Genomic DNA, 12,584 nt, shown 5'->3' on the forward strand with positions numbered 1-12,584 from the left:
TTATAATGTCAGTTATAATTGTGGCAATATTTTCTGAGACTCAATTGCGGTAATATTTTAGTTCAATTTACTCGATCTAATGCCTTCCAGATTCTGAGGCCCTTTGATATGAATGTTTCTCAATTCGTTTCCTACTACTAAATGGAATCTTGTCCTTTTATGGAAAAAATATAAAAGGCATTCTTGTAATCCCAATCTTACCAATACAGATACCCACCAAAAGAAATCTATCTAGGGCCCTACACGTGAGTTGTTTTTAATCTATGACCTTATCTTTTGCCTGCAAAGTGAAAGATTCAGCAGAGGATATTAAGAACTATGATCAATGCCGAACAACTTCATATTCTGATGAAATTGCATAAAAGAAGCAGGAGCAGAACAGTAAGACACATCAGTCAATATTCTCTGAAAATAAAAGCCTCAGATGCACTTAATAGGGTGTGCACGCCCCATTACTTATGCTCCATGACATTTTATATAAGCATCGCATAAGCTAAGGTTGGATCACATAAAACTGTAGAGACACATTCAGAAACAAAGAACTCGATTTCACAAATAATATAGCTCTGTTTATCTAAAACGACCTTACTTGCCAACTCAAATTCAGGACCTTTTAATGTGCCTGAATATTTACCTTTGGATACTTCAGCTGGAGAGTTGCCAATCAAGCCACCAGCATTTGCAAATCGATTTAGTGTTGGTTTATAGACCTGCCAACCAGGAAAAAATGCATCTAATACAAATTTGCAAAAGCAGTTTAAGCTTTCAATTAAAGATATAAATGTGCACCAACAAAAATCCTAGAAAAGTAAAAGACAAGCAGGGCATGGAAGCAAATACACACAAATAAACATACATATCTTACATACTTAAATGTACGTGGCACCCATGATAACTTCCTAAAACACCTGCAAAATACACTAACACATGAACCACACATGCAATGGATCATGGTGTTCAGGCCATTTGTATAAGCTGAAATCTTGCAACAGTTCAACTGAGCACAATGACATTACAAAACAAAGATTGATGTGTAGATTAGACATTTAATTAAATCTAAATGAAATTAACATTTAGTGAACAACCTAAAATCTAGAAAAGGAGCTATGAGCTTTGACATTGAACCTTTTAATTCAATACTAGAATTCCACATACTATGTTTTCCCTGGGATGCAACACCAATCCGTCCCAATAAAGGAACTGACAAGAAAAAGGATCTTGAAGGTTATTTAAAAACATTAATTTTTAAAGTCATTTCAACTTGCAGTCAGCATGAAAGTAGTGGATTCAACTCAATACACATGATTGCTAAGAGGAAATTTCAAGTCATTTGACATCAATTTTCCTAAATTTAGATGAAAATAGGGATATGAGACTTTAGTATTCAAATTCTGATCTACTTTACGATGCATTAAAGATATAAATAAAGAAATTTAGGCTTCATTATAAACACTATGTTAACTGTATCTGTCTATTATCCAACCTCAAGCATGAAATAAATTGGCTATTCAATCAAAGTAGACTAGAGTTAGAAATTACATCATAACCAAGGACACAGAAATTTGACTTCAGCAGGTGCGTTGCCATGCCAAATCCCATTGCTCCAAGACCGATAAAACCAATTCGCTTCGCAGAAGCATATTTAGCAGTAATTTCATGTGCCAATTGCTCAGGGCTGTAGGGCTCTGCATTAGCTGCATCTTGAATATTTACTTGAAGTATTTTTTCCCAAACCTGGAAAAGAATGGTATAATGTAAAGCTATTAATGCATACGATAAGTCAATTTTTCTTCATATAATAGCCCAAGAGCAACATAGCCAAATGCTAAAAGAAAAATGCAGGAGAGAGTGAGGGAGGGAGAAGGACAGAAGTGCAGGGAATACCTTAATCAATGTGATATCATTATTATCTCCATGAACATATGTAGAACCTATAAAGAAATATATTATTGATCAGGAACTTGGCTGATTTGAATCATTCAACAATCAGAACAATAAATGGTGGTTTTTACCAAGAATCAGCTGTTGGTGAGCAACAGCTAAAAGTGGAAGAGGAAACGTAAGAGATTTAGCCATGTCCAAAACAATACCCTGAAATTGGAAAAATCCATAAATCTCAAGCAAAGTCATAGTATAATGATTTATCAAATGCCATAAGATAAGATTGAAATTTCACCAAAAAATTACTTCTTTGATAGTTTGGTCTTATAACAAAATACATACAAATAATTATATGCTATTATTTTCATAAAAGAAATAGGTACTTGATGATACATTTTAGATTTTATATGAAAAACTTTAACAGCATAAGTTAATTTGCACTATTTGCATGATACCAATTATTATACCACAACTAGGCTTCATCTTATCCTTGGTAAGTCTGTTGTTTTCATGTGCAACAAGACCTGACATTATATACATAAATAGTGTACTGACAAGGTTCATGAATGCACCAACTGAAGTGCATTTCCAAGCAGCAAAAAGAGTCCTGAGATACATCCAGGACAATATTGATTTTGGTGTATTTTACAGGAGGAGCACAACAACAAAGCTGCTTGGTTTCACAGATAGTGACTTGGCAGGATCAACAGATGAGATAAAAAGCAATACAAGATATTGCATCACACTTGGTTTAGGCATTGTATGCAGAATACATTGCTGCTTCTGCTGCATTTAACCAAGCCTTGTGGATGAGGAAAATTTTGGAAGATTTAAAGCTCAGACAAGAGAAAGCAACAGAAATTTCATGTGACAGCAGCTAGGTAAAGGGTCAAAGATCCAGTCTTTCATAGAAAAAGAAAGAATATCAAGGTCAGATATCATGCATTAGACAAGCTGAAAAGAAGGAGAAGTCCAATTGCTGCATTGTGGAGCTGGAGATCAATTGGCAGACATATTCACTAAGGCATTGCAAAAGGGAAGGTTTGAAATGCTCAAAGAAAAACTGGGAGTCACTAATAGCACCAGTTGCAAGCTTTGATGCAAAGTACTGTTAGCTTAGACTTTTGCTTAGATATTTTGCTATGATATTTTGTAAAGTTTATTGACTGTGGTGGATGCTCTGGAATTTTGTAGAAGTCTAAGAGAAGTTAACAACTTGTGGTGGAGACTAAAGTTAGGTAAACAAACTTCCTTAAATTAAGGGAGTTGGTGAATCAAAATATGTATATTTTGCTGTATAAATACATATGAAGATGAAAAAAGAAAAGTAGCTTCTTCCGGCACAAAAATCTGCTTCTTTCCTCTCTGAACTAAGTCTTCAAAACTCCAACAAGAAAGAAACCTAGGACCTTATTAAGGGCATCCCTCTCTATCCATAAACCACAGACCACCACAAATGGAAGCACAAATTATCCAATTTTACGTTGACAACCAATTCAACCACAAACTAAATGACAAACCTAGAGAAATTGAACCCATGTAGGTTTTAGGTGCCTAATACCATTTTATAAGTAGCCAAAGCCATTCCTTTCGAAAGTTCAAAGACATGTTAACCAACTCTGCGTTTACAAAAATCAGAAAATGTATCTTACCAAATTATGAACCAAAATACCGAGGGAATGTGGCTTGGTATCACCTCTTAATAACTGAGGTACAAGATACTTGAAAACCCTGCATTTATAAAACATAAAATGTCTAGAGGTAAAGAAAAAGAAAAACCATTACAAAGATAGATCACTATGCAGTTAAAATCTCAAAATTGGATTAAAAGGAGCGCATGAAAACTCAAATTAGTGGGGTTTGCAAAGCTGACAGTATTTGCAACTTTTGGAATCTATCACGTGATCCTATTAGTGTAATACATTTAAGTTCCCCACTGAATGCATCTTGCCATTGTTTGTCTAGCTTAATAATCTTGATGCTAAAACAGTAACAAAATCAACTTATCATAGTAACATTGTTTATTGGATATAACAAGTAATGAGAAAAGAAAAAAGAAACAGGTAAAATAGTGAAAGTGCTGGGGTGATACTGATAGCTGAGAACAATAGCAGCCAATGAAGGTTGTGGTCTCTATACAGAAGGAATTATATACGATCTGAAGCAAGTTATAACTAAACACTTCTGAGATTTTCTAGCACCAATAGTGATAAACAAGTCAACTAAATGTTACCCTACTCAAATGAGAACACAAAATGTCTTTCAAGCACCTGCTTGCTAGGTCTATTTTGGATTTTTATTGATGCTTCCAACTCCAAATTCTGCAGCACATAGTACAATTTTCTCTATAAAATAGTAGAAGATAATGTGTATCATAGCATAATGCATAATGCACTCACCATGAGTTTCCAGCAGCATTGGAAATGATGTCATAGACTATCCATGGATGAATTGCTGCTTTAGCACCAAGAGAGATAGCTTCCACTGAAGCAACAAGATGAATGCCCTCAAGCAACTCATTCACCATTTTAATTTTACTATGAAGAACAAGAACATATTGAGTTATTTAAACATTTTCTAATACTTAACCACGAATGAATCCGCACAAATTACAAGCATTTACTCTCTTGTCTAAATTAGCATGCCATGTACTTTTTTAACTTTCTCATCTAGAACTTGCAATTTCAAATATTAATCCAATGAAAATATAATACCAAGAGCAACAATTAAACAGTGTTCTTCTTTATGATAAGAAGTTCCAAAAGAACAAGAATAAAACACACCTTGCAGCACCAATTTCACCTTCAAAAATGTAAAGCTTTTCAGACATTGCTGTCAGGAAAGACAAGAATTGAATTGGAGAACATATAGATAATATAAATTATGATGCAAAATAATTTAATAGAGCAAATAGATCATAAGATGATCATTACCAGAGAGAATAGGCTGTGCCTTTGCAATGGCTTCAGATGTTCCTGAGGAACTAATCTAGATAGGGCAAAAAATAGTCATGCATCTCCTCAATGAAAATTAGCTAATGAAGTAAGAACCTGCATTCTGCATTCACTACAAAGCTAGGTTTAAGATTATTCAGTGGCAGAGACAATGTTACCATAATTTGTCCATTTAAATCCTCAGACATTCCCCTGGAGACATATGCATCTACTAAATAAGCTATCACACCATCCTCTGCAAGACAAACAAATATGCCAAATTTAGTGTTACTTACAAATGATTGTGTAATTATTTTCAATTTTTTTTTTTTTTTTGGGAAAAAGCAACTATCAGAATGAGAAACTAATAAAAAAAAGGAACATGAAACAACACTTTATGTATCATCAAAACTTTCAGATGATAATACATCTCATGCTTGTGGTTAGACAATGTTATAGAAATGATCAAACAGGAAGAATAAGATAGACATGTCCACATTCACACTTCATTCCCTACCTAAGAAATTTTTCCTATATGTATGTATGACAAATCATGTGCAAGTCATAACCCCTCCCACTAATTCTCTTAAGCACCAACATTACTAGTATCATTATTGTCTACATACAGGATAGGTTAACAATAATTTACAGAAAAAGTAGTTGGAAAATGCTTAAGACGAATGGTTAAATTTTTGTGATTTAACTACTAGATTTAGTGAAATATGTGATCTTACTCATTATGAAAATCCTCTGGTGCCTACATGATTACAACAAAGTTTTTGTAATGTTTATGTTACGCATACATAAGCGGCCCAAAATGAAGTAGAATATTTAGGGTAAAAGTATGCGTGGCTATACTTATATAAATTGTAGGTAAATATCATTAGTTCAATATAAAGTTTACCATAACAAAAATCTTTCATTGTGTAGTAGTTGAAATTTAATTTAAGAAATCAAATTTAGGGTAAAAGTATGTGCCTCTATGAATAAAAATAACATCAACAAAAATATTACCTATAAGACGTTTCTGTAAATTTTGGACATGTGATGGCAAAATAGTTGAGCGTATGATGATAGTAGCCCCTTTCTGGAACCCTGCATACCATCATATAATGAAGTTATGCTTCTGTATGTATACAACATGGACAAAAATGATCTAATAAATCATGGGGAGCTTTATAAACCTTTTAAAGCACCCTGTTGACCAAATATTACGTCATTGATTTGATCCACATGAGATATTAACACAACCAAAGCTGTTACATCTGCAACAACAAGACAATATATAACAAAAAGAAAACATCTAAATCAAAACACAAAATTTAGACGTTAAGTTTATGTATTGTAATCGATCCAATATATTATATCTCAATAGTGGTGGTCCATATATCAAAGTTGAAGAATTAAAATAGCAATAACAGTAATGCACAAATTTACACTAAACAAATTTCTAAACTTCTACATAAATATCTGGTAGAAATGGGGATACTAAACAAATTTCTAAACTTCTACATAAATATCTGGTAGAAATGGGGATAATGAAAGGGTTTTGCATGTCTGAGGAAGTTTAGAATGCTATAAGTAAAGTTTTAAGCAATAGAAACAGAGACTTCTAAAACTAGACAATAACAATTGTTGTTGTTGTGAAGCTTTCAGAAAAACATGCAAAATAACTTGAGTCCTCATTTAATAAAGAATTTACCAATCTTTTAACAAGTTATAATGGAAAAAGAAAACAAAAGCGAAAGATAGTTTAAGAAAAATATACTCATTATTTTAAAAAATCACATTTAACATGAATAGGTTAACATACTAAATCATTAGAAAAACTTGCCTTGTGATAGTGACAAATAAGGCTTGATGGTCCAAATTAAAAATGAAAAGTTCTAAAATAGTGTGTTCCAAATTAAAACTAAACTGTTGTTAGGGCTGAAAGTTACAATCCAAAGACCATTTCAAGGAGTAAAAAAAAAAAAGAGTGAATTTCTACATCTTTAAAAAAATTTACATTCTTTAAAAGGATTTAACTTTGGCTTTGTTGTTGTTACTACTGTAAATGCAAAGGAAATATATTGGCTTATACTATATTCGTGATGGTCTACTAATATCATACAGTATTTAGTTAGATTAACCATTTATTTTAAAAGAAAAAAAAGGTAAAGAAAATTAAACTAGTTTCGTAATTACTTTTTAGTAAATTACATATATAAACTAACTTAACCTTTTTAACAATAAATTAGAAGTTTATTTTTGTTAATATTTCCAAAATTACAAATATATAAATCTAATTTATGGATCAATAATAATATTATAAATCTAGATCTGATGTCCTTGTTTGATATTCACTCGTTCACCAGTTGCATTTCATGAATTTAGTAAACTCACACAATATCTATCCATTTAATTTTAACAAGTTGCCATAGGGCATAAACATTGGAAGATGGTCAAAACTAGGGCTGAGCATGGATCTCGGTGATTCTCCCCCGAACCGAATAACCGTACCGAAAAGTACCAGAACCGAAAAAAAACGAAAGTTTTTATAACCGAATTGAACCGATCCGAATTTTTTTACTATTACGGTATGGTACCGGTTCTTTAGTAAAACCGCATCAGAATCGTACTGTAACCGATCCGTCTTGTACCGATCCCACCAAACCGTAGAACCGAATTTTTTACATATATTTATAAATAATTATTTATATTATATAAATAATACATATATTAAAAAAATAATACATATACTCTATAAAAAATTATTTTATATTTATCATTTATATAATTCAAGCAATTGCTATCGAAATACAAAAATAATACATATTAAAAATAACTATAATATTATAATATACTTTATACTCTATAAAAAATATAAGTTATATATTAATATGTCACATAGTATATTGATACTAGTAATCTAGTATACATAATATAATACTAGATTTAAAATTTATTTACTATCTAGAAATCTTTGACAAGTTAATTAAAAAATTACTTAATTTAATACAAAGTTATATAAATTAGTAAGATTTATAAAAAGATATTATTATATAAATATAATATTATTTACACTATATTTATTAATAAATTAATTTTTAATTATATAATATTTTTATTTTAAGAATAATAATATTAATTATACTAAAAGTATTAATTTATATAAATATTAAAATTAAGAAATAAATATTATAAAAATAATTTTTATATTATTATAATAATAAAACTTAAAAAATTAAATATTTAGAAATAATTAATTTATTAACTTTTAAAATATTATAAATTAATATTAAAATATAAAAAATATATTAAATTATATTTATAAATTTAATTTTTTTTTTGAAAATGATTAAACAAAACTTGAGAAAAAATTGTCAAAACATATTTTAACAATATAGAAGTTCTTTACTTCCTACAACAAATGGAGGTCCTCATTTGTTGTTAAGATTGGCTTAGAAGTTCAAATAAACCTATCCAACTAGAAGAATCAATAGAGGATATTGAAAGCATAGAGTCAGATAACATTTCTTTACTTCTTACATATATTTGTTTATTGTTGATGCTGTTAAGTCTTATTGACGTAATCTTTTACTTTTATTGTAGAAATTATTCAAGATCTTGAGATTGGTGAGTCCCTTATGCCAAGAATAAATGTGGAGTGCTAATTTTGAGGGGAGGTAATAACATTCCTTTGCTAATTTTGAACATTTATTTTAATGCTACATAAAGTTTTTAAATTTATTTATTTTAATGATTGTCATCTGTAAAATATTTTTATGCTAGCAGTAATATATATTTTAATGATTTGTATTTGAATATTGAATGAATTATTGTATTTGCAAATGACTGAATTGCGAAACAGGTTGTTCAAGAATGTGATTATAATTTTAATTCAGATTTTCATGCTACTTTTTTTAGGTTGGTAATCATATTTTCTCTAAATGTATTTGATTAAAGTTGAATTTTTTAAATTTTTTAGAACCGACAATAGCACCGAACCGAACTGTATTGAACCGTAAAATTGGTACAATACGGTATTGGATCCTTTTATGTTTGGTACGGTACTGGTACCTTCAATTTTAAAATAACCGAGGTTTGGTATGGTACTGGTGATTTATAAATAACCGAATTGGATCGATCCGTGCTCACCCCTAGTCAAAACACCCCCCATTTCTTTTATACATAATTGCAGCTATGCAATTTAGATCAGCAGCTCCGAAAAAAAGTAGGAGATAGAAACAGAGAAGGCATCACATAGAAGCCTCAAACAGTAAGCATTGTCTTGGCTCAACACAAAAAAAGAATTAATAAATTTCTTTTGAGAAAATAAGATTTACATGCATTTTAATTTAAAGATAGCTAATCAATAAAGAGAAAACCTTTTCTAGTTTAACTACTAAGAATGAGATACAATAGTGAAAATAGATGGCATAAATGCTTATTATTGCTTAAGAAAGTGCTAAATATTGTACCTTTCCCTACTTCACTAGGACTGGTACATTTGTTACCCCCAATACTTGAAAAATCATCCAGCAAAGCTCCCTCTATCTATAGAATGAGACATTGGCAGTTAAACAGTATTAGTCCTTTCAATTCATAATATTAAACTTTGAATCATCTCATAAATCAACTCAATCCAATAAAACTTTAATCCCAAATTAGTTGGGCTCACAATCCAATTCAGCTAAGCCTTAATGGTTATATAGATTTTCTCTTTGGTCCATTCCCAATAAACTACTTGTAACCTCACTGGTAATTTCAAAATTAGTTTTATAACAATCATGCAAAGAACTCCACCAAATCAATGTTTCTGCATTACGAAAACATTTTGAAAACAAAAAACTCAAAGAAACTATCTCCGAAATGTTTCGGGCCCATATATATATATATATACAAATTTGTTGACATGTGTTACTATTTTGGCATAGAAGATTTACTTTTTTTACATGTATACTTTTTTTTTTTTTTGAGATATAAGAGTCGAGCTGATTGTAATTTTATAATTTTTCTATATTAATTTGTTAATCAATTACTTTCCTAATAAAGAAATTATTCTAATCCTAAAAAATAGTTTTTTAATTATATTTTAAATATTATATTAATTAATTAATTAGTTTCTCTTTGTTTTTCTATGTTCTTAAAGCCTTTTATTTGTCGTTTCTCTTTTTTTTTTTTTAATAATTAAGAATGGAAAATTATTGGATAATCAATATTCATAAAATTTCTTATATATATCCCCTATATTTTTAATATTTACATATGGCGAATTCAATGGTGACTTTATTTTAAGGATTAAATACTATTTATCCCTTGAGGTTTGGTTTAATACATAAGTCGGTCCTTATATTTTTTTATTACATCAAAATCCCATTGAGTTTTAATAACCTTCTATGTCAGTCGAAGGAATAATCTAGTAATTTAATATTCTTTTACTTTTTTATATCTTATCCTAAAAAAAAAATTAAACATGTTAAAAACATTTATTTTTTGTTTAATATTATTAAATTACTATGTAGTTTAATTTTAAATTTTTAAATAAAATAAATAGTTAAAAGTTATTGTTTTTATTAGACATTAAAAATGAAAATTTTACTCATATTAATCTCATTTGAATGGTTGATGAAATGTTTTATTTTTAACATACAAGATTATCATGGTCCTCTTCATTAATAGTGGACTTGTCAATTTAGTTCTAAATTATTTTGCTATATTAAGACATGGTTGTTTAATTTAATTTTTACCTTTAAAATAGTTTACTACAATATATAATAAAAATAACAACGGAATGATATTTTTAACTAGAAATGTTTATTTTATATTATTAATTATTAAATTATATAATAATTTAATAACATTTTGTAAATATAAGTAGTTTTAAAACTTTTAGATTTACTTGAATTATATTACATTAAAAATAAAATATCAAAGCAAGAAAAAGAATATTAAATTTATTATTTTAATTAGGCACTAAAATTAACTTATGCTAGAAATAAGATTTTACTCTAATTTGACAATTAAATTAATTACGGACGAGTTTGAGATTTGATAATAAATTCAAAAATCAAATTGTAATCTTAAATTATCAGTTTAGTCCTTCAACTAACACTAAAAGAAATAGTAATTAGTTTTATTAAAACTCAAAGGGGTTTTGATGTAATAAAAAAATATAGAAACCGACTCGTATATTAGACCAAACCTCAAGGGGTAAATAGTATTTAACCCTTATTTTAAAAGATCAATAAGAAATTGTGAAATTATTAATTTACTAAAACATTAAAAGTATTATAATTTTATTGATTATAATTAGAGGTTATCAAATAAAAATGAGAAATGTTATAATAATCAAGATACTATTGAAATTTCATCACCTGTAATTTTAAAATTATTATTTTAATTATAAAAAGTATAAAAAGGATTATCATTTTTCATAAAATGGTAATTTTTATGGCAATTACAAAAAAGTTTTATTTTTTTGTTATTAATTCTTTTCATAAATTATTGACTTATGCAAAAATAGTCATTTTTCATAATATCATAATGTTTTTCATAAGTACTATGAATTATGAAAAATTATTTTAATTTACAAAAATATGAAACGGATTGTTATTTTTCATAAAATAGGAAGTATTGTTGTCGTACGAGAAGTTTTATTGTTTCTCATAAGTTTATCAAATTTTTTTAAGTTGTTTATGCAAAAGCAATTATGTTTTTATAATAAAAAGAAAAAAGAATTGTAAGAATTTATTTTAATTTACCAAAAAGTACAAATTAATTGTCATTTTTCTATAAAATAGTAATCATTTCTTGATTATAAAAAATTTTCTTCTCTTTCACTAACTTACCAATCCTTATATATTTAAAATTTACACATCTTCACATTTCCATTTTCTATATTTAAAAAAAAAAAATGCCATCGCATATCCATATACATTACTCGTTTCTGTGCCGTGCTCCATGGTTAGTGCATAAGGAACAAAATGAAATTACTATTTGCCCCTTATATCTTGCCATATACTAGTTATTCCTTAATATTTAAAAATTATATTTTTTGTTTATAATTTTATATCAAAAAATCTTTCCGTACTAGTTTCTAGTTTTGGTTTTCTAAAAGTTGCCCCTTCAATTTTGGTGTAATGTATAACTTATCTCTTATATTTTATTCATTACACTATATATTGAAAATCAATGCAATTAAAGAAATAAATTAATAAAAAATATAATTTGATCTTTAAACTTTTTATCACAGTTATAATTCATGTGTAATAAAATTAATAATAAAAATAATATTTACTTTGTTTTGATAATTTAAAATTAAATTATATGAATTTTTAATATTTTACTAAATATAAGTATTTTTAAAATGTTTAAGTTTCACTGGAATTAAATTATGCTAAAAATTAGAGCATGTAAAAGATTTAATGACTAAGTTGAATTTTTTTATCGACTTCATCTTTTATCTAACTTGACTTTGCATAAAAAAAGCTAATAGTTAGTTTTATTAAAAGATAAAAAAAATATAGTGTAATAATTAAACTATAAAGAGCAATTTATGTATTACACTAAAATCAAAGAAAAAAATAGTCTAAAACCAAACTTAGTTAATAATTGTTAAACCGAAATTCAGACAAAATGATTTTCTTAGTATAAAATTATCAAATAAAAAAATATAATTTTAAATATTAAAAAGTAATTAGTATAATATAGTAAAATTTAGGGGCAAAATAATAATTACTCTTTGGAAAGATCCATCGGAAGGTTAGGAATGTTATCCAAACTTGA

The 12,584-nt window shown here is 28.0% G+C and overlaps 1 protein-coding gene across 2 annotated transcripts in view; it reads right to left on the reverse strand.

The window, feature by feature from the left end:
- Nucleotides 1-12,584, reverse strand: part of LOC8283129 — a 29,130-nt gene that overhangs the window by 15,434 nt on the left and 1,112 nt on the right. Inside the window, exons 2-13 of one of the 2 annotated variants that reach the window (XM_048371661.1) lie at nt 9,278-9,353; nt 5,999-6,079; nt 5,829-5,909; nt 4,994-5,070; nt 4,815-4,869; nt 4,665-4,713; nt 4,281-4,418; nt 3,534-3,612; nt 2,013-2,091; nt 1,885-1,931; nt 1,540-1,734; nt 635-710 (exon numbers count right to left, since the gene is read on the reverse strand). In XM_048371661.1, coding sequence (XP_048227618.1) covers nt 635-710; nt 1,540-1,734; nt 1,885-1,931; nt 2,013-2,091; nt 3,534-3,612; nt 4,281-4,418; nt 4,665-4,713; nt 4,815-4,869; nt 4,994-5,070; nt 5,829-5,909; nt 5,999-6,079; nt 9,278-9,353 — 1,033 coding nt within the window. The remainder of the gene's footprint in view (nt 1-634; nt 711-1,539; nt 1,735-1,884; nt 1,932-2,012; nt 2,092-3,533; nt 3,613-4,280; nt 4,419-4,664; nt 4,714-4,814; nt 4,870-4,993; nt 5,071-5,828; nt 5,910-5,998; nt 6,080-9,277; nt 9,354-12,584) is intronic. The other variant, XM_048371662.1, reaches the window with a different exon arrangement.

Source organism: Ricinus communis, chromosome 3 (assembly GCF_019578655.1).
Source record: "Ricinus communis isolate WT05 ecotype wild-type chromosome 3, ASM1957865v1, whole genome shotgun sequence".
Classification (NCBI taxonomy): Eukaryota; Viridiplantae; Streptophyta; class Magnoliopsida; order Malpighiales; family Euphorbiaceae; genus Ricinus; species Ricinus communis.